General features: G+C 39.8%; 1 protein-coding gene and 1 pseudogene across 3 annotated transcripts in view; both read left to right on the top strand.

The window, feature by feature from the left end:
* Positions 1-5,703: 5,703 nt before the first annotated feature.
* The window catches only part of LOC105468290 (dynein axonemal heavy chain 7), a 340,382-nt gene continuing 324,963 nt past the window's right edge, over positions 5,704-21,122 (top strand). The window contains exons 1-4 of one of the 3 annotated variants that reach the window (XM_071073105.1): positions 5,704-5,861; positions 6,294-6,409; positions 12,947-12,977; positions 17,709-17,771. In XM_071073105.1, the coding sequence (XP_070929206.1) occupies positions 17,769-17,771 (3 nt within the window). In that variant the 5' untranslated portion in view covers positions 5,704-5,861; positions 6,294-6,409; positions 12,947-12,977; positions 17,709-17,768. The remainder of the gene's footprint in view (positions 5,862-6,293; positions 6,410-12,946; positions 12,978-17,708; positions 17,772-21,122) is intronic. The other 2 variants (XM_071073106.1, XM_071073104.1) reach the window with 2 other exon arrangements.
* On the top strand, positions 10,655-12,938 carry LOC139357176 (glutathione S-transferase A4 pseudogene; annotated as a pseudogene).

The following is a 21,122-nucleotide window of genomic DNA, read 5'->3' as shown; positions in this document are numbered from 1 at the left end:
CCATCTCAGCACTCAGTAGAATTGGTGACATTACTGATTATTGTGAGAATTACTCTAAGAACTCAGTCCTGAGAGCCACATTCTTCTTGCTTGACAGGGATCACGATAACTGACAAATACAAAGGAATTGTCCTTGCCAATTTTTTAAAAAGTACTTTCCTTCCATAATTCTGGCAAGATACCCACCCAAAGACAAATTTAGAAACAGGATTCTGCAAATCAGAGGTTGACTCCAGGGGAGCTATATACGGCGGCCTAGCGGAGGCAATGTAGCAAGTCGGAAGAGCCTGATGTTTCTATATTTCAACGATGGCTTTTGAGATTGAAGTGAATGGACAGTGAGATAGAGGATTGAAAAAGGAAAGCTGGCAGATGGTAAAGAGTGGAAGGTGGATGACTAATGTTTAGGCTCATCTCTGTCTTGTGCTGCTGCTGTGAATCCCTCAATGTCTCCTGGCCTGCTCATGTGGACTATGACCCTCCATGAAGCAATCCAGTTAACCTTGAACTTTTGCCAAGAATCTGAAACTCCTTCTAAACATCTGGGAACTGCTGGGACTAGTTCTTTTGGCATCAGGTTGGCAGCCACTAAACCTAGTACACCTTTATATCTGTTGGTTATTGCCTATAGAATAAACCCTTGAGGCAATCTTGTTTTTTTCTTGTACTCTTTCTAAGTGCTTTCTGCTTCTGAACCCCCTAGTACTTTACTGGCTTTCAAATCTTATCACTGTACCCTTAGGCTATGAAACAAAACTAGGGCTTCAACCCATTCTCAGAACTCTATTCTTATCTCCAGGTCTTTAATGAAATTTGTCTCTCCCTCGAGCCTGTTTCTGTGTAGGCTTTTCCATTCTTTCAAATTTGGGAGATGGGGTCTGCAACATTTATCTTCTGTTTTCCACTATGAATTCCTACGAATCTTAGGCTCATAGCATCTCCTCTCCTTGACTCAGCTTCATTTGTTGAAGACATTGGCTCACAGTTCTCCCCTCCACTCTGCTACTTCAGCATCCATGGGAACAGCCATAGCTTGAGGAACTTAGTTCCTTGACCTTCCATGGCAAAGTCCTTCACTTCAGTCCCCACTTCTGTGGGCACACTGGGGACATTCTCAACACCTGGAATTGCTCCACTCCTGAAATCACAGAGACAATACCCTCACTCCTTCACTTTGTGTTTTGAGAGTTAGTTTCTCCCACTATGTCACCCTCTCTGAGACCCTCTTCATCCCATTCCCTTTCTCCGTATTTAACAGTCCTTTCTTCCTCTACTCATTATTTTAGTTTCTGTGATTTTTTATTTCAACTTCACTCTTATCAGATTCTTCATTCTCTTGCTCTGTCCTCCTGTTATACCAGCCTGGGAAAGACACTGTGTGTTTGTCTTCTGTGAACCTAAGTCTGGTCTGTTGAAGACCTTTGGAAAGGGGTGCAGAGCCAAGTGGATTGTCGCTGGCACTGATTCAGAGGCTTCAATTTCAGCTGAGCTTTTCCTCTATTTAATCACTTTTGTTCTCTCTCCATTTCTGCCACATAGTTATTGAAACTTCTTCCTCCTCAAATTTTTGACCATCCCCTGCCTCCTACCTTTCCTTTCATTCTTGGAAGGTGATTTTGCTTTCTATACCACAGAGAAAATAAAATTCATTTTTTTGGGGGGGGGAGAAATGTCCCCAACTACACACAAGCAAGCTTTAAACACCCATATTTCCACTCATCCTTCCTCCTCCTTCCTTTTACAAGGTGTTCTTACAAGATCTCTCCGTCTGAAATTAATCCTATCTCTTTTTACTTTTTTCTCTATCTTCATCTTCTCCCTTCCTATTTGCATTTAAACACAAACAAAACTTTCCTATTTGAAAAAATATAGTGCCTCTCTCCCTGAATCCTTTTAGTCCCCAGTCTCTCTCTCTTGTTCATAACCTAAACTTTCTGAAGATTGTCTATTCTGGTGGTCTCCCTCCTTTCACTCTTCAGCCTCTGGAATCTGGCCCCAAATCCTCCCACTGCATTGTACTGAAACTCCTTTGCCACATTCACCAATGACTTATTTGGCACTCTATCCAATGGATACCTTTAAATCCTTAGATTACATATTGTCAGCAGCTTTTGATACTGTTCTCTATATTCTTTTTCCTGAAATATTGTTTTTCTTGGTTTCTATGATTCTATACTCTGAGTTCCCTGTTATCTCTAGCTAACTTTTTCTCAGTTTTCTTTGCAGGATCCCCCTCTATCCAGTTCATAAAGATTGTTAGTGTTTAGGTTTTAGTTTTTTCTTTACTAGGTTCCTTGCTGTTCTGTCCCTACACACTCCTCAAACCATTTCATGTATGCTCATGGATTCAGATGTCATTTATATGTTAGCTTCAGATCCATGTCCTTAGCCCAGGAATTATCTTCTGAGCTCTGACCAATATGTGCAATGTCTACCAGCCATATACACACTTCCATGTCCTATAGCTATCTCACACTCAACGTGCCCAATGCTGGACTCATCACTTTCTCTGTAAAGCCTGTTTATTCTTCTCCTTTTTTTTACTCAGTGAATAATACCACCATCCATTCAGGTATCCAAAGCAGTAAAATGATCCTCAACCTACTTTTACTTTAAACATCTACTACTTAATGAAGTCATCTCCCGCATATCTCTTGAATGTATCTGCTCCATTCCTACTGTCATTGGCTCAATTCCAGCCATCCTCATCCCTCACTGTACTCTTGTAATAGTCTTCTAACAGGTCTCTCTGCCAGTCCCACCTACCTCCTATCCTTCTACCATGCTGAAATTAGGGTGGTTTCTGTAAAATGGGAATATGTTCCTGTCATTTTTCCTTTTTTATTTTTGGCTTCAGTTTTCCTCCTCTTATTTTAAGGATATTTATAACAAATTTCTAAAATTATGGTAAAACATACATAGCATAAAATTTACCATTCTAATCATTGTCAAGTGTACGATTCAGCAGCATGAAGTCCATTCACATTGTGGTACAACCATCACCACCATTCATCTTCAATTTTTTTTTCATCTTGCATAATTGAAACTCTGTACCCATTAAACATTAATTCCCTCATTCCCTTTCTTGGCCCTCCCTCTTCCAGTCCCTGGCAACCACCATTCTAATTTCTTTCTATATACATTTGGTTACTCTACCTATCTCAGATGAGTGGAATCATACCGTATTTTTTTTATTTTGTGACTGGCCAATTTCAGTTGTCATAATGTCTTCAAGTTTTATCTATGTTGTAGCAGATGTAGAGATGTGGCAATGTGTCAGAATTTCCTTCCTTTTTAAAAGGCTGAATGTATATGCTACATTTTGTTTATGCATTTGTCTATCAAGGGACATTTGGGTTGCTTCACCTTTTGACTATTGTGAATAATGCTGCTATAAATATGAGCATATATATATGTTTGTGTCCCAGCTTTCACTTCTTTGGATTTGTACCAGAAGTGGAATTGTTGGATCATAAGGTATTTCTATTTTAATTTTTGGAGGAACTGCCATACTATTTTCCATACCAGCTGCACCATTTTACATTCTCAGCAGTGGTGCACAAGAGTTCCAATTTCTCTACATCCTCATTAACACTTGTTAATATTCTGTACATTAATCCTTCATCAGATTTGCAAATATTTGCTTCCATTCTGTGGATTTTTTTTTTTTTTGAGATGGAGTCTCACTCTATTGCCCAGGCTGGAATGCAGTGCACGATCTCAGCTCACTGCAACCTCCCCCTCCCAGGTTCATGCCATTCTCCTGCCTCAGCCTCCTGAGTAGCTGGCACTACAGGTGCCCACCACCGCGCCTGGCTATTTGTTGTTGTTGTTGTTGTTGTTGTATTTTTAGTAGAGATGGGGTTTCACCGTGTTAGGCAGAATGGTCTCGATCTCCTGACTTCGTGATCCACCCGCCTTGGCCTTCCAAAGTGCTGGGATTACAGGCGTGAGCCACCGCACCCGGCCTGTGTGGACTGTCTTTTTACTGATGAGAGTATTCTTTGATGCACAAAGGTTTTTTATTCTGATGCAACCGAATTGTCTATTTTTTCTTTGTCGTTTTGGTGTCATGTCCAAGAAATCACTGCCAAATCCAGTGTCGTGAAGCAGTTCTTCTAAGTTTTCTTCTAAGAGTTTTATAGTTTAAGACCTTACAGTTACATCTTTGATCAATTTTGAGATAATTTTGTATATAATGATTTTAGGTAAAGGTCCAACTGCATTTTTTCCACATATGGACATTTAGTTTTCCCAACATCATTTGTTGAAAATAAATTGTTAAGGTCACTATAGTTTTGTAGTAAGTTCTGAAATCAAGAAATGTGAGGCCGGGCGCGGTGGCTCAAGCCTGTAATCCCAGCACTTTGGGAGGCCAAGAGGGGCAGATCAGGAGATCAGGAGGTCAGGAGATTGAGACCATCCTGGCTAACACGGTGAAACCCCGTCTCTACTAAAAAATACAAAAAACTAGCTGGGCGAGGTGGCGGGCGCCTGTAGTCCCAGCTACCCGGGAGGCTGAGGCAGGAGAATGGCGTGAACCCGGGAGGCGGAGCTTGCAGTGAGCTGAGATCCGGCCACTGCACTCCAGCCCGAGCGACAGAGCAAGACTCCGTCTCAAAAAAAAAAAAAAAAAAAAAAGAAGTGTGAGTACTCCAACTGTATTCTTCAATTTCAAGATTGTTTTGTCTATTTATGACCACTTGAGGTTCCTCGTTAATTTCAGGATGGAATTGTGCCATTTCTTAGCATAAAACTTTTCAGTGGAGGTCAGTTGCTTTTGACATCCAAACTCCTGCCCTTTTATAGGGTCCTTTAAGATATACCACCTGCTTATCACCTCAGCTTCATCTCTAGACTGGCTCCAATCCCCTTTACCCAAAGCTACTCCGTCAACCTTTCAGAACCATTTTCACTACTTCCAATAGCTATGCTCTCTTGTCTCAGGTCTTTGTATGTGACCTGCTTTTTGCCTGGCATTCTTCGCCTGGCATTTCTTCTTCCTTCACATTTCAGCTTCCACATCCCTTCCATACCCTCCGTGAGAAAAATAGCTGGTGCTTTATGTTCTCCCTGAGGACTGCCATTCCTAGCACCGTCTCCACTACATGCTAAGTGCTTGCTTGGACACCCCCCTAGCCTGTGGCTAAAGAATTATGTCTTGGTCACATTTGGGCTTAGCACACCACTTTTCATGTAGTAAACCATCTGTGAATGTTGGTTTCAAGAATTGTTGGAAGTTTCCTTTACTGGTATTCTTCCAAAGGATAGTTTTCTAGAGTGTGAGAAGAGTCAACAGCACAGGGGTTGGAAGCACATGAATGATGAAAGGTGTTTACTGGCTCCTGCCTTTGCATGCTTTGTTCGCATTATTCCACTCGCCCACATTAGCAATGAAATTTGTAATCATTTCATTCCGGTGTTTCTCCGAGACCTCTGAGGGGTTAAGGCAGCGGTCCCGGGCACCCAGCTCAGTTAGAAGGAGGGTGCGGAAGTGTGAGGATCCACTTCAGTAATCAGAGGATATTGGAGGGACCCACCCAGTGTCCTTGGTTGTTCAACGCACACCTTAGACCTCACCACCCTAGCAGGGGCGCCCCGGAAAGCTCCTCTTGCGGGAGCGCGCGCCAGCTTCCGGGTCCAGCCCCAGAAGCAACAGATAACCGGAAATGGAACCTGCGCGGGCCTGTTGCTTAGCAACAAAGGCTGCCTGGACGCTAGACGGCCCTGGCGCAGAGGGAGCTGAGACCGTCGGCAGGTCCCGGCGTGCCGCCTCTATCGTTCTAGGGGGTGCTGCGGCAGGAGCGACCCAGAAGCGCCGGTGAGGCCAGCGCGTCCTCACAGCCATGAGCAGTGAGCAGGTGAGAGGGCTGCTCTTTGCCAGGCTTGCCGCCGCCGCGACGCTTCCCAGGAGTTTCAGAAGTGGTGGAAGCCCGTCCTGCCCACCAAACTCCCCAGCTGTGACTCCACGGTGTACAGCTTCCTTCACTCCACTTATGGCCTGGGTTTCTGAGCGCTTTCCGCGAATGCCCTTATACGTTCCCTTCCCAGCTATTCGCCCTTGGTCGTCATAACCACCAAACCTAGCAGCCCAGTGGCGCGCCAGCAGGGGGAGCCACAGCCCAGAGCACCCCCAGAATGCTAATAGAAGTGTGCTTGGGTGAGAGGCGGCTATGCGAGGAGTTGCCACGGGTTTGGGTTCTAGGGTGGGAATCGAAGCCAATTCCTAGCCGTGTGACTTTGGGCAAATCTCCTAGTCTTTCTAAACCTTGATTCTCCCACCTCTTACGCAGAGCGGGGGAAACACCAGACACCAGAACAACTTTTCTTCTTTCTGAGGTTGTTGTCAATTTCAAATAAGAGACCATCCCATACCATAACAGTATTATACTATACATGAAAGGCCTTGGTAAGTGACAAATGGCACTTCTTAAGATGATATTCCATAGTATGTGATAAAATATATATTTTGCAGTAGCTGCTTTTCTTTCTCTTTTTTCTTTCTCTTTCTCTCCTTTTTCTTCTAAGAATTCTTTCTTTATTGACTTAAGAGCAACTAACAGAAAGAAAGGCAGAACGATGGTCAATCGTCTTAATATCAGCACAGCATGAGAAGATGTTAAGCGTGGGCATTATTCTGGCTAACTAGAAAACAACCCTAGCTTTCTACGTAGTGATGAATAAGGAAAAAGACCCTATAAACTTCGTGGAAGAAAAACAGTTGTTTTTAAGCCTGAAAAATTTCATTTAGCTTTTAAACAATATTAAACTATAATTATTTCTTTTTAATTGCTTTATAATGCTTTTTTCGGTAGTGTTAGAATTTACTGTGGAAACGGTATTAAGACGGATTTAGTCTCCTATCCATTGAGTTGTACATTACTCACAGAATTATGTGAAGATCCTAATTGGTTAATTAATCAAATAAGTAATTAATACCTGAAATGCCCAAGAAAATTTGGTTTGAGCCTTTTTTTAAAAAAATAAGTGTAACTTAAGAACTGAGAAATGGACACTTTGGTTCATATGCTGAAGTATGATTAGTATTGGTATTAATAATAAAAGAGTAAATGAGCAAGCAAAAAACAAAGAATTCAGATACAAGTAACCAAAAACACTGAGCAATTGTTTAATACATCTTACTAGTAATTTTTTTCTACGTGATATTAATGTGATCAGATTTAATAACATTTGTTATCGTCACCATTATTATATATTGAGCAGCTTCTTTGCTTCTTGCCCAAATTTAGTCTTTGGTCAGATCTTGAACCATATCCTACATTGTTAGAGTTTAAAATACACTTCTATCACATTTCCAATGGTATTTCTCAATGGCTATTTTTCACAATTCCCCTAACTTACCCATCTACAACTAAAAAATATCCACTAAAAACCAATCAGCCGTTAAGTTCTAAATTTTACTTCATTTTTATAAAAGCAGTGTTGGGAAATGACACCCTAGTCTCTCACTCCCCCTCCTGAAAGGTTGTGATTTACTGAAGAGGCAGCGGGATCTTAAAATAATGGACATGATTTCCATTTTCCACTTACTGTTTTTGAACAGCAGAGGGCCCTCTATCACTGTTTTGGTTGATTTGTAATTTAAAAACTAATCTTGAGACTTTCATTTATGCTAATTTAGAGTGTAGTTTTCCTTTGGAAGGATGAAAGTTTTTATATTTTAACCTAAAACAAACAGAATGGATTAAACTTTTGGAAATGCCATTTTTTATGTGACATTTACTTGTATATTCATTCAGTTTGAGAAAGTGAGCAGGTGGTAAAATCGTATTTGCTGAAGGAGATTTTAACATATTCATCTCATTAGTGGAAGGTTGAGAGTGACATGGAATTTTTCAGGAATAGCAGTTTGGGCTTTTCTCTTAAATTAGGTATTTAGAAGAAATATAAATCTTTTGCAATTGCTCATTTCATTTTTAAAATGAGTTAAAACTTTAAAAGGCATTTTTAGTATCAGTTGAAAAACTTTCAGAGGTTTAAAAGCACAAATATTCAAAGACCAGGAAGCTCCCCACAGATATACTACAGATTGTGGGCAGAAAAGAGGAAAAAGCTGTCGGTCTTTTTCTACCCCAGCACTTTTTCTAGTTATGGAATCAAGTAATTTGTGTTTATACGATGTTATGCTCATTCCGTTTTCCTTCATCATGTTTTTAAAGTGTCATTGCTTAAAAAGGGGAAAGAATGAAAAAAGTTGGATATGAGACCAACAGCGGGGTGATAACTTTAACAACCACAACTCAAACATGTGACAATTGACAACTATATTTAAATCAGTACTACTAAATTTTGAGAGGTTTTTGTTGATTTAACCAGACACATTTATAGATTCTAGTCATTTGATCAGGATAGTTAATATTTGAGCTATACCAAGTTTATGACATCTCTTCCAGTAGTCAAGTAGGTGAAAATCAGCGAAGTAAAAACAAAATGCAAAGCCGAACTATTTAAGGAAGACCTAGACTCTTTAGCAATTTTAAGTTTAGAATGTAAAATTATATTAGTCAGAATCCTAACAGAAGACAGATGGCATACTCAAAAGGACTTAACTGAAGAACGATTATAAAAAGACCATTTGTAGAGGTGTCGGTAAGGTTAAGGGGACCACGAGGGATAAAGAGACACTCAAGGATTAACAGCAGTAGGACAGTAGGATGCCATTACCATGGTTAGGCCTGATTGGTCATTGAAACTGAACATTATTCTCAGACCCTGATGAGTGCTAGATACTTTGAATGGTAGCTTCCTGACAGGAGCTGAGGTCTGGAAGAATTCAGCCACTATCAGAACTACAGAGAATAGGAAAGACTGGGAAACAAATATCCTAAACTTTCTGTCCTCCTGCTCTTCAGTCTCCTCCTGGTGACTTTTCTGGTTAATCCCTATCAGAAGTCAGAGAACTGAGGGCACAGATGATGTCCATCTGTAGAATTCAACCTCCCACGCACAGAGCAGGAAGAAGAGGGTAAAGACTTGATCTGAGGCAGAGTACAACCATCACAGATATTATTATAAATGGATGCAATCTTCATAGACAGTTCCCTGTCCATAAATCAGTTGGATTAACAGTTGTTGAGGTCCTAAGATGAATTTTTCATTTAAAATATTTATACCTAAGAATAAATCTAGAAAAGACATATGACACCCTTATGAAGACTACTACAAAATGTTTCTGAAGGATATGCTCCCAGAATCTGAATAAGTAAAAAAAATATATTGTGCTCGCCGGGCGCGGTGGCTCAAGCCTGTAATCCCAGCACTTTGGGAGGCCGAGGCGGGCGGATCACAAGGTCAGGAGATCAAGACCACAGTGAAACCCCGTCTCTACTAAAAATACAAAAAATTAGCCGGGCGCGGTGGCGGGCGCCTGTAGTCCCAGCTACTCAGGAGGCTGAGGCAGGAGAATGGCGGGAACCCGGGAGGCGGAGCTTGCAGTGAGCCGAGATCGCGCCACTGCACTCCAGCCTGGGCAACAGCGTGAGACTCCGTCTCAAAAAAAAAAAAAAAAAAAAAATATTGTGCTCAAAAGAGAGAAGACTCAGTATTCATTGTGTTCCTGTCATTGTCCTAAAAAGTTTATGCAATGTAGATCCTAAATTTCACATGGTAGGAAAAGGTCAAGATTGTTTATGATAATTTTTAAGAACAGTAAAGTGGAGGGAATTGCCCTACAGATTTCAAGACCTATCAGGAATCATAGTAAGTTAGGCAATATAATAATTGGGTTTTTTTTTTTTTTTACAGATAATAAACCAATGGAATTAATGGGACAAAAACAGAGATCCACATATATATTTATGTTATATATACACACACATATATGTGTGTATATATGAGATACATGCCTAATTGTGTGTGTTTATACTAAAATACATGCCCAAGGAGTTCGCTGAGACATCTTTTGTAATAGAGAAACATTGGAAATAAGTTAAATGTTCATTTGCTAGGGAATGGAATGGATACATTGTACTATGCTCACAGAATACTATACAGCTGTGAAAATCATTGAGAAATGTGTATTAATGGGGATAAATTTCAAAAACAATATTAAAAAATAGCATGTTGCAGAAGGATACAAATTGTGTGTGATGGCATTTATATAAAATTAAAAACATGCAGTAACAATCTTAGGTTGTTTGACAATCATATGTAGTAATAAGTGTAGTAAAAATTTGCTTAGGAATGATAAACACAAAATTCCAGGATGGCAAAGAATTGGGTTGAAGATACACAAGTGTTCATGATATTTTCTGTATGTTTGAAATATTTCCTAATTTTAAAGAGAATGAGACGTGAGTAAATATAGATAGTGTGCACAATCTTGGTACAGGAAACAGATAAATTAATTGGGTGATAATTGGAGTGGAAAGCACAATCAAAGAAGGTTTTCCTTTTCTATTTATTTATTTATTTATTTATTTATTTATTTATTTATTTATTTTGAGATGGAATCTCGCTCTGTCACCCAGGCTGGAGTGCAGTGGTGTGATCTTGGCTCACTGCATCCTCCACCTCCTGGGTTCACGCCATCCTCCTACCTCAGCCTCTTGAGTAGCTGGGACTACAGGTGCCTGCCACTATGCTCAGCTAAGTTTTGTATTTTTAGTAGAGATGGGGTTTCATCATATTGACCAGGCTGGTCTCAAACTACTGACCTTATGATCCGCCTGCCTCAGCGTCCCAAAGTGCTGCGATTACAGGCATGAGCCACTGCACCCAGCCTCTTTTCTTTTTAAAAATAAACATTCTTGGAGCTTCCAGATAGCTGAACAGAAAACCCTGAGCCAGGAGTCATGGCAGCCAAACCCAAGCTCTACTACTTTGGTGTCAGGGGCAGGATGGAGTCAGTCCTCTGGCTGCTGGCTGCAGCTGGAATAGAGTTTGAAGAGGAATTTATTGAAACAAGATAATAATATGAAAAGTTGCAGAAGGATAGACACCTGCTTTCTGCCAAGTGCCTTTGGTTGAAATTGATGGAATGATGCTGACACTGACTACAGCCATCCTCAGCTACCTTGCTGCTAAGTACAATGTCTGTGGGAAGGACCTGAAGGAGAGAGTCGGGATGAACATGTGTGCTGAGGGCACCCTGGACCTGATGATGATGATGGCATTGGCCCACTGAGGAAAAAGAGGAGAACCTTGCTCAGTCATGAAGAAAGCTAAAACCCAGTACTCGGCCATCTTTGAAAATATTTTGAAAGAACATGGAGAGGATCTTCTCGTTGGCAACAAATTCAATTGGGCAGACATACAACTGTTAGAAGCTGTTTTAATGGTAGAAGAACTCAGTGCTTCTGTTCTTTCTGACTTCCCTCTGCTGAAGGCAATTTAAACAGGAATCAGCAACATCTCCAGAATTAAGAAATTCCTACAACCTGGGAGTCAGAGGAAGCCGCTCCCTGATACCCAATATGTTGAACTAGTTAGAAACATTCTGCAGTTCTAGTGGCAGCAGGTCACATGATGGCAAGAATTAACGATCCAATCGCAGTATCAGCACAGGCCTTCTGTAGTGGATAATAGAAGCAAACTGTAGATCCTAGGAGGAAAGTGTCTTAAAAGAACCAAACTGGTCAGGCGCGGTGACTCATGCCTGTAATCCCAGCACTTTGGGAGGCTGAAGCAGGCGGATCACCTGAGGTCAGCAGTTCGAGACCAGCCTGGCCAACATAGCGAAACCCCATCTCTACTCAAAATACAAAAGTTAGCTGGTGTGGTGGCACACACCTGTAATCCTAGCTGCTCGGGAGGCTGAGGCAGGAGAATGGCTTGAACCCAGGTGGTGGAGATGGCAGTGAGCCAAGATTGCGCCACTGCATTCCAGCCTGGGAGACAGAATGAGACTCTGTGTCAAACAAACAAAAAACAAAAACTAAACCATGCTGCCATTAACAGCAGATGCTGATTAAATGTAACATAAAAACAAAAATAAAAATGAACATTCTTTATTTCAATGTTGATGGGAGTTCTGTAGTATAAAGGGAGGCATTGCTAATTCAAGGAAGAAGGGATTATCAGAAAAGCACTGTCTTCAATAAAGTGAAAGGAGATGGAGGGATTGGTCTGTGATCGTAGGTGCGATGGTGTCCCCAACTGCTTGTAGATGAAGGATAGAAGAACAATAAAGGTGTGATTGTAAGTAGGTCTGTAGACTTAGTTACAGGGAGATGGAGGCATTCTCAAGTATTAAAATGATGATGTGTGAGAAACTCTGGAGACAGGTCATTACAAAACTTAGGACACCAAATTTATTAGAAAATCTCAAAAGTTTTGAATGTCAGAGATTAGTAATCATGCACTCAAAGTGAATCCGGTGGGACTGGAGATGTGATTTTCCTCGAGCAGTATATACCTACTTGGCTACAAGCATAGAGAAGGTAAGTAGTTGAATTCCAATGGGATTATGGTTTAGTTAAGTATGTACCAGAGGGAGTTGAGGGTATTTGATAGGGTGTAGTTGTGACTATGGACTGTAGAATCTAAACTGGGCAAGGAGGAAGAGAAGATAAGAGGGAGATAGATACTGAGAAGGAGCTTTGATATTAGAGGTCTCAATCAAAACAAAGAAATACAGGAGAGCGTCAGATCATACTTGCTGGGAGCAAAGGATGTGGTGATCAGAGAAAAGAATGTTTTAAAATCAAGATTTCACAAGAGCTGCCATATTTAATGATAAGATCCTAGAGGGGTTGCCATGAAAGTGGTTGGCAGAGATGAAGCAGAAGACAAGGTTACAGATGAGGAGGTTAAGCAACTGAGAGACTAGGCTGTTAGGTAGATTTAGTCACATGTATATTTTTAAGTCATTGAGACTGATGACTAAGAGTAGAAGCTTTTTTTCTTATTGCAAGTAAGTACAGTGGAACTCAAACTCCAAAAAATAAAACAGATTTTTTTTTTTTTGGTTTGCTGAACTGGGAAGTCTAAGAGAATGGACATCAGAATAGATTCAGGTATGTAACAGACACACGATATAATCAAGATTCTTTGTCCTTTCCTTCATCCCCCATTCTTTCTTTTTCTCCACCTGATCTCTCTTTCCACTCTCTGCTTTCTTTCCAGTTCCTTAGACCATGCTTATAATAATAATGGATATTGTGAGATGTTAGATCCAGGATATATATTGTAGGTAAAGCTCAGAGGGTTTGCTAATGAATTAAATGTATGATATGAGAAAAAGGGAGGAATGAAGGATGGTACCAGGGATTTTAGCTTAAATAATGGTGTTAATAGTGATGCCATTTACTGAGTTTAATAAAATATGGGGAAGTTCTGGTAGGGTTTGTGGGAATTTATTGATCAAGTAATATTTTGGACACGTTAAGTTAGAGGTGTCTATTTGACCTCTGAGTGGAGATAGCAAAAATCAAATATAGGAATGGGGACCTCAGGGTAAAGGTTAATCCTGGGGAGATAAATTTGGGAGATTCCAGTATATGGATAATATTTAAAATATTTGGACTGGATCGGATCAATTAGAAAGGAAACATACCTGAGGACTGAGGGACGTCTGTCACACGAAGATCAGAACATGAGAAGGAACAGGAGAAATAAGATCAAGAGGTCTATTATACATCATGATGACTAGACTTCATAAAAATATATCCTTGAAAATTGCTATTAGAGTAGATTTTAAGTGCTCATACCACAAAAAGTAAGTATGTGAGGTAATGCACATGTTAATTAGCTTGATTTAGCCATTCTATGATTTATATGTATATCAAAACACCACATTGTACACCATAAATGTATACAATTTTTATTTGTAAATTAAAAAATGAACTTAAAAAAATGAGAAGGAATTGGCAATGAAAAATTTAAAAGTGTTCATTAGGAAGTTAGGAAGAGCATAAAAAATATAATCATTCTGGAAATTGAGTGAAGACAGTATACAAGAAGGAGACAGTGATCAACTGTGTCAAAATACTGTTAAAAGATTGAGTAAAGTGAGGCCTGAGAATTTACCACAGGACTTGGCATTGTGGAGGTAATCAGACCTCTTGATGAGAGTGGTGTGCAAGGATTAAATACTTCACTGGAGAACATTCTGGAGAATTTGGGAGCAGAAAAATCGGGCAATTGCTAGAGGGAATATAGGATTAAGGCTGATACTTTTTCAGATGGGATTTTAACATGTTTGCATACAAGTGAAAATAATAGAGAACAAAAGGCACATTAGAGAGAGAGAGAATTTCAAATTGCTGCTGCAAAAACAATGTCCTTTAGTAGTTGAGTGAAAAAATGTATTAAAGGCCAAGTAATAGAAATAAAAGTAAATACCACCTCCGCCTTTATAGGGGAAACAACAGCAGAGATAAGCAGAAAATCTTTAGACTGAGAGAGAAAAAAGAGAGATTATCTATGAATGGAGGACATGTACATTGAAAATAAACCTCATTACTTTGGAAAAGAGAGTTTGGGAGATAATGGACAGACTGTAAGTGGAGTATTTTTTGAATACTCTGCTCCAAGCTATCTCTCTTTATTGAATGGAAACATAGTTTTAATATTAACCAGAATGTTTATTTTGTGAGAGCAGAGACTACATTATAAATGAAGTCCTCATCTATACAATAGGCACAAAAGTGGTACAACACTACTTATTTTATAGAGTTTTTAAGAAAATTAAATGAGATATAGATGTCCTAGAACAACACTTGGCACTCAATGAAATAAATATAAAGTGTACTATAACCAATGTAAAAAATTAATAATGAGTATTATGGGTTAAATGGTGTCCCCCCAATTCATACGTTGAAATTTTTACCTGCTGTATGTCAGAATATGACTGTATTTGTACATAGAGCCCTTAGAGAGATGATTAAGTTAAACTGAGCTGGTGATGGTAGGCTCTAATCCAAAATGACTGGTATCCTTATAAAAAAAGAAATTTGACATGACAGAGGGAAGATGATATGAAGACATAGGGAAAAGATGGCCATCTTGACAAAGAGTGAGACCTCAGAAAGCACCAACCCTGTTGACACCTGGATCTCAAACTTTGAGAAAACATATTTCTGTTAAGTCACCCAGTCTGTGTACTTTGTTATGGGAGCCCTAGCAAACTAATATAATGGAATAATTTGCATGTTTTGTTTTTTTGTGGTAAGTCTTCATAATCTACATTTCAACACAGCTCACTTCAGAAGGGCCACATTTCAAGTGATCAGTAGCTATAGGGATCTAGTGCATAGGACAGCACAGCTCTAAAGAAGAGAGGAATAGCAGATCTAAGGAGCAGCCACTCCATCTAGGTCTAAGGGAGAGTGCTCAAGGAACAAACTTGGAAGATGTTGTAGTGAAAAATGTAGTAAAAGCCAAGTAATAGAAATAACAGTAAATACCACCCCGGCTTTTATAGGGGAAACAACACCAGAGATAAGCAGAAAATCTTTAGACTGAGAAAAGAGAGATTATCTATGAATGGAGGACATGTACATTGAAAATAAACCTCATTATTTTGGAAAAGAGAGTTTAGGGGATAACGGACAGACCGTGAGTGAAGTATTTTTTTGAATACTCTGCTACAAGCCATCTCTCTTTATTTAATGGAAACATAGTTTTTGTTGTTGTTTGTTTGTTTGTTTTGAGATGCAGTCTCTCTCTTTCGCCCAGGCTGGAGTGCAGTGGCACAATCTCGGCTCACTGCAAGCTCCCCCTCCCAGGTTCACACCATTCTCCTGCCTCAGCCTCCTGAGTAGCTGGGACTACAGGTGCCCGCCACCAGGCCTGGCTAAATTTTTTTTTTTCCTTGGGTATTTTTAGTACAGACGGGGTTTCACCGTGTTAGCCAGGATGATCTCGATCTCCTGACCTCATGATCTGCCCACCTTGGCCTCCCAAAGAGCTGGGATTACAGGCATGAGCCACTGTACCCTGCCAGAAACATAGTTTTAATATTAACCAGAATGTTAAGGGAGCAGAGACTCTCTGCTCAAAGAGAAGAGCCATCCCTTTCCCAAAGCCTTTAGATTTAAGACCTCATGGGAGAAAGTGTGACTGTGGCCCAGTGGATGCAAAAAATATTTGCTGAGGAGATGCAGGTCTGGGCTAGGAGGTGAAAACCACCTGCTGGGATCCTGAAAGTTTGAAAGGAAGTCTTCCCTCTGTGATGTAAGTGAAACTTGTAGAAAGCTGCCCACCGGGATGCTGGTGAAACTTGCTGGAGGGTGTCTGCCTCTGAGTCAGCCTCACACCATAGATTGACAAGGATGCTGACTGCTGGCAGCCACACCATGGGAGCTATGAGAAAAAACAGTGGAATCAGAAAGAAACCTCTTCCTCTTACAGTGCTTCTTGGCACCCATAACAATATGCTGGTTATCAAAGGAGAAATGTTATAATGTCCTGTTACATATCCCAAAGGAGGGCAAAAAAGGCAGATTTGGAGCTGAGAGGCAATAAATTGACAACTAGCCAGAAGCACAACTCATGTTATCTGCTTGATAGATCAGATTGTCATTTTCTACAAATGCTTCCTCTCACCTAGATGAAACTTCTACCATGGAATTATTCTCTACTGCAAAGGAGGTTAGCACTTTTCTCTTAAGGTTACTGTTAAGAGGTTCAAATGTTACTTACAGCAACTTGCCGGGGGAGAAAAACCAGAATACATATTCACCTTAGGAAGTAGACCATTCTAGGAAAAAAAATGAAGTTTTAGTTATAGAGAAGGGAGGTGGGGCCAAGTAAGTTTTGAATAAATTAGATTCAGACAGACTCCCAGAAGATATGCCCAATTCCCCATTAAATTGTCTTGGAACCCTCATGAAAAATCAATTGCCCATAAATGTTTGGGTTTATTTCTGAACTCCTATTTCCTTGATTTCTGTTTATCCTTATTCTAGAACAATGCAGTCTTTATTACTGTAGTTTTGTAGTAAGTTGTAAAATCTGAAAGTGTGAGTCTGCCAAATTTGTTCCTCTTTTTCAAGATTGATTGATTATTCTTGTTACATTTCCATGTTAATTTTATGATCAATGTGTTAATTTCTACAAAAAAGGAAGCTGGGATTTTGATAGGGATTTTGTTCAATCTGTAGAATATTTTCAGGGTGTATTGCATCTTAACAATATTAGTCTCCCAATCATGAACATGGGTTGTCCTTTTATTTATTAAGAACTTTAATTATTTTCAATAATGTTTTATGGTTTCATTGTATAGGTCTTACACTTCTTTTGTTAAATGTATTCTTAAGTCTTTTATTCCATTTCCTGCAATTGTAAATGGAATCGTCTCTTAATTTCAATTTTGTATTAAATACAATTGATTTTTAAAATACTTATGATTACTGTTTTATTATAAGGGATATACATCAGGAAAAACCACATGAAGAGACACATACGGAGAGGCCTGGGAGGGTCCTGGGTGCAGAACTTCCATGCCCTCTCCCTGTGGAATTGGGATGCATTGCCCTCCTGGCACATCCTACATTCATTTGACTTTTGTGCATTGATCTTGTGTCCTGCAACCTAGCTAGATACAAGAACTCATTGACTAGTTTTAATATTTTTTGATGAATCATTTAACATTTTCTGTATACAAGATCATGCCATTTGTACAATATGTTTTAGAATATTTTGGATGATGTGTGCTCATAATAAACACTGTAAAATTTGGTTGAGTGAATCAATTTTAGCATTAACGGAGTAAACAGTTTTGTTTTTTCATGTTTTTCATACAGGATAAATCGTCCAGCAAAGAAAAATCCAAGATACCAGTAAGATTTCTACCACAGCTGTCTATGGTAATTTACCAATATACCATCATACTCTATTCTTTTATAATAATGTTTGTTTACTACTTTTCAAACTTGAAAGTAAGTTACTGAATTTCTGATTTTAAATTTTATACAATGTTAAATTCCATTTGATTCTTTTCTGATGGAGAAATTCTATGAGGTACATAGCTTAGAAAGAATAATATCAATAAAATAACTATAGGTTGTAATTTTCAAGTATGTACAGAATGGTTGGGTACAGGTTAGATTTTACAGAATAAAATTTGCTGTCTAGGTATGTTGATCTTAATGCTGTTGAGTTAAACTATTATAACTATTATAACTTCTACAGTTGAGTTTAAGTGGAGTTTCAATTCAAATATTATTTGTTTTGAAACATATTTTGAGAGCGCAGCATAAACTGTGTAATGGAATCTGGACTGCTTTATGCAGAGATGATTCCTAATATTTTGAAATTAAAAAATGTGGATGAAAATTATAAGTGTATGATCTTGGACATTTCAAAGTACATGTTTTAATTGTGTACCTATTTGTACTGATAATACCAAGATTACCAAAAGTTTCTACAAAATACAATCAAAGCTTTTTCTTAGTTCTGCAAATAAGTATTTATCTTGTTTCTAGTTTATAAGTAAATCTGAAATAATAGATATTTTCTCTTTTAAAAAATTTGACAAATTTTAAAATTGAAAAAAATGGTATTAGTTTTTTTGGTGTGTTAAATTTAAATGTACTTGCTGAGTAAATATTCAGTGGCTGAGTTGAATAATCTCTTCTAGCCAGCAAGGCATGTAATTGTCTAAAATGCTTTTGTTGGCTGATTTAAAACCTTATATTGTGCTCGTATTTGACTGGCTCTTGTAATTTTCCTTCCGTATCCTTGTTTTATGTCTTTTAAAGAAATTAGATTTTTTGTTTTTTATGAGACGGAGTCTTGTTCTGTCGCTCAGGCTGGAGTGCAGTGGCCGGATCTCGGCTCACTGCAAGCTCCGCCTCCCGGGTTTACGCCATTCTCCTGCCTCAGCCTCCCGAGTAGCTGGGACTACAGGTGCCCGCCACCTCGCCCAGCTAGTTTTTTTGTATTTTTTTTTTTTTTTTTAGTAGAGATAGGGTTTCACCATGTTAACCAGGATGGTGTTGATCTCCTGACCTCGTGATCCGCCCGTCTCGGCCTCCCAAAGTGCTGGGATTACAGGCTTGAGCCACCGCGCCCGGCCAAGATTTTTAAAGAGATATTTAAAAACATTCGTTCATTAAAAAATTTTTATTTGAATATTAAAGTTTGTTCCTGGGTATAAGTTCTCCAGCAGTAATTAAGACGTAGAGTGTGGGTATAAGTTCTCCAGCAGTAATTAAGACGTAGAGTGATTTTCATTATAGACCTTCAGGCTTCTAGAGGTGAACGCTGTAGTTGAAACCGGCACTGGTGGCTCTCAGCCCCTGTGATCTGGTGACCTGATTCTCACCCTTTCTGTACACCTCATTCATATCCCTCCCATGAGTCTTCAATCTTTTATGGAACAAGATTAGAGTTGGACAATGAAAGGGCAGATGGAAATGAAAGAGCACTGACTTACATGTTTTCCTAGCCTATTTTCCTGTGCACGAGGTATCTGAAACAAGGGCTTGTGGGCACGTAGTGTATTTGAGAAGCAATAATAAGAGATTGAGGAGAGTAAAACTAGGAAGAAGGAAAAGCCATACAACCATGGGCTATCAGTAGGCAACTGGTATGTCCTGCCATGACCTTTGAGCTTATAGAATGCTTCCTGGAATTGATCACCTGAGGAGGGTCAAGGAATAGCATTTATCTGTCATCTTTCATCCTGTATTGGTGAAAGATTGTTCCTGGGGATGTTGAGTCCCATCCTCTCTGGTTGCTCATGTGTGTGAGCAGAGTGGGCTCTTTCTAGAGTCCCATACTATAGCATTAGAGGATTCCCACTGCAGAACGGAAAAGACTTTTTCTTTTTTCTTTCTTTTCTTTTCTTTTTTTTTTTTTTTTTCAGACAGAGTCTCACTCTCTCGGCCAGGCTGGAGTGCAGTGGCATGATCTCGGCTCACTGCAACCTCCACCTCCCGGGCTCAAGCAATTCTCCTACCTCAGCCTCCCGAGTAGCTGGGGTTATAGGCGTATGCCACCATGCCTGGCTAATTTTTGTATTTTTAGTAGAGACGGGGTTTCACCATGTTGGCCAGGCTGGTCTCGAACTCCTGACCTCAGGTAATCCGCCCCCCTCGGCCTCCCAAAGTGCTGGGATTACAGGCATGAGCCACTGTGCCCGGCTGCAAAAGATATTTTCTTGTATGAGAAGTTAGTACAGAACTTTACTGCAGCCATATCTGGAATCCAAAGTGAGGCCAGCAGGATGTGAGGCATCATTTGCCAGATGATTTTCTGACACATGTGTGGCTCCTTGTCTTGGTTAGCTAGAGAAGCACTATTTGTAAGATGTTCTATGAGATACATATTCTGCACTGCAATGTAAGAAGGAAACATTAAAGTCCTCACTACCTTTCTTCACCTAGAGTGGTGATGAGACTTGGAGAAATAGCTCAGCAACAGAATGGACGATGCAGAGATCTTAAAAAGTCAGGGTGGTGGCAGTGATGGGGTGGTTGTATAGGAGGCTTGGGTTACATAGGGTGTTTTGGATATTTGTAGTGACTCCAGTACAATAGATGTCATTCAGATTACCTCTGTCCCTGATGTGAAAATTCCAGGGCACTTGGACTAGACATCCCAGAGTGGTTCCTCTCTGTCATCTATAACTGCATTCTTCTCAGGCCTTTGCCACACCCTCATTCTCCCCAAAGGGAAGGCTTCAACTCTGAGAACACCTATTGCACCTGTTAGCTTGAAAATGTTGTGCTCATATTTCCCTTCCCTTTGTGTAGCCCAATGGCAATTGTAGAAACCAGAACCATTTGGATTACAGCATTGTATATGTGTGAAACATTCCCCTAATCAGGTGCTTGTATTTCAGAAAGTACTATCTGAAGCTCATTGCACTCTTTGCTTTCTTTTCCTTTCCTTTCTTTTATCTTTAGTTATTCTTTTCTTAGGGCATGGTTAACCATTTTGTAATTTTTTTTGAGACAGGGTCTTGCCGTGTTGTCCAGGCTGGAGTGCAGTGGTGTGATAATGGCTCACTGTAGCCTCCACCTCCTGGGCTTACATGAGCCTTACCAGTAGCTGGGACCACAGGCATGGGTCACCACGCCCAGCTAATTTTTGTATTTTTAGTAGAGACAGGGTTTCACCATGTTGCCCAGGCTGGTTTTGAGCTCCTGGGCTCAAGTGATCCTCCTGCCTTGGTTTTCCAAAAGTACTGGGATTACAGCTGTAAGCCATTG

Source organism: Macaca nemestrina, chromosome 11, assembly GCF_043159975.1.
Source record: "Macaca nemestrina isolate mMacNem1 chromosome 11, mMacNem.hap1, whole genome shotgun sequence".
In the NCBI taxonomy this organism is placed as follows: Eukaryota; Metazoa; Chordata; class Mammalia; order Primates; family Cercopithecidae; genus Macaca; species Macaca nemestrina.
Note: the sequence above shows the minus strand (reverse complement) of the source record. Positions and strands in the feature narration are given on the sequence as shown.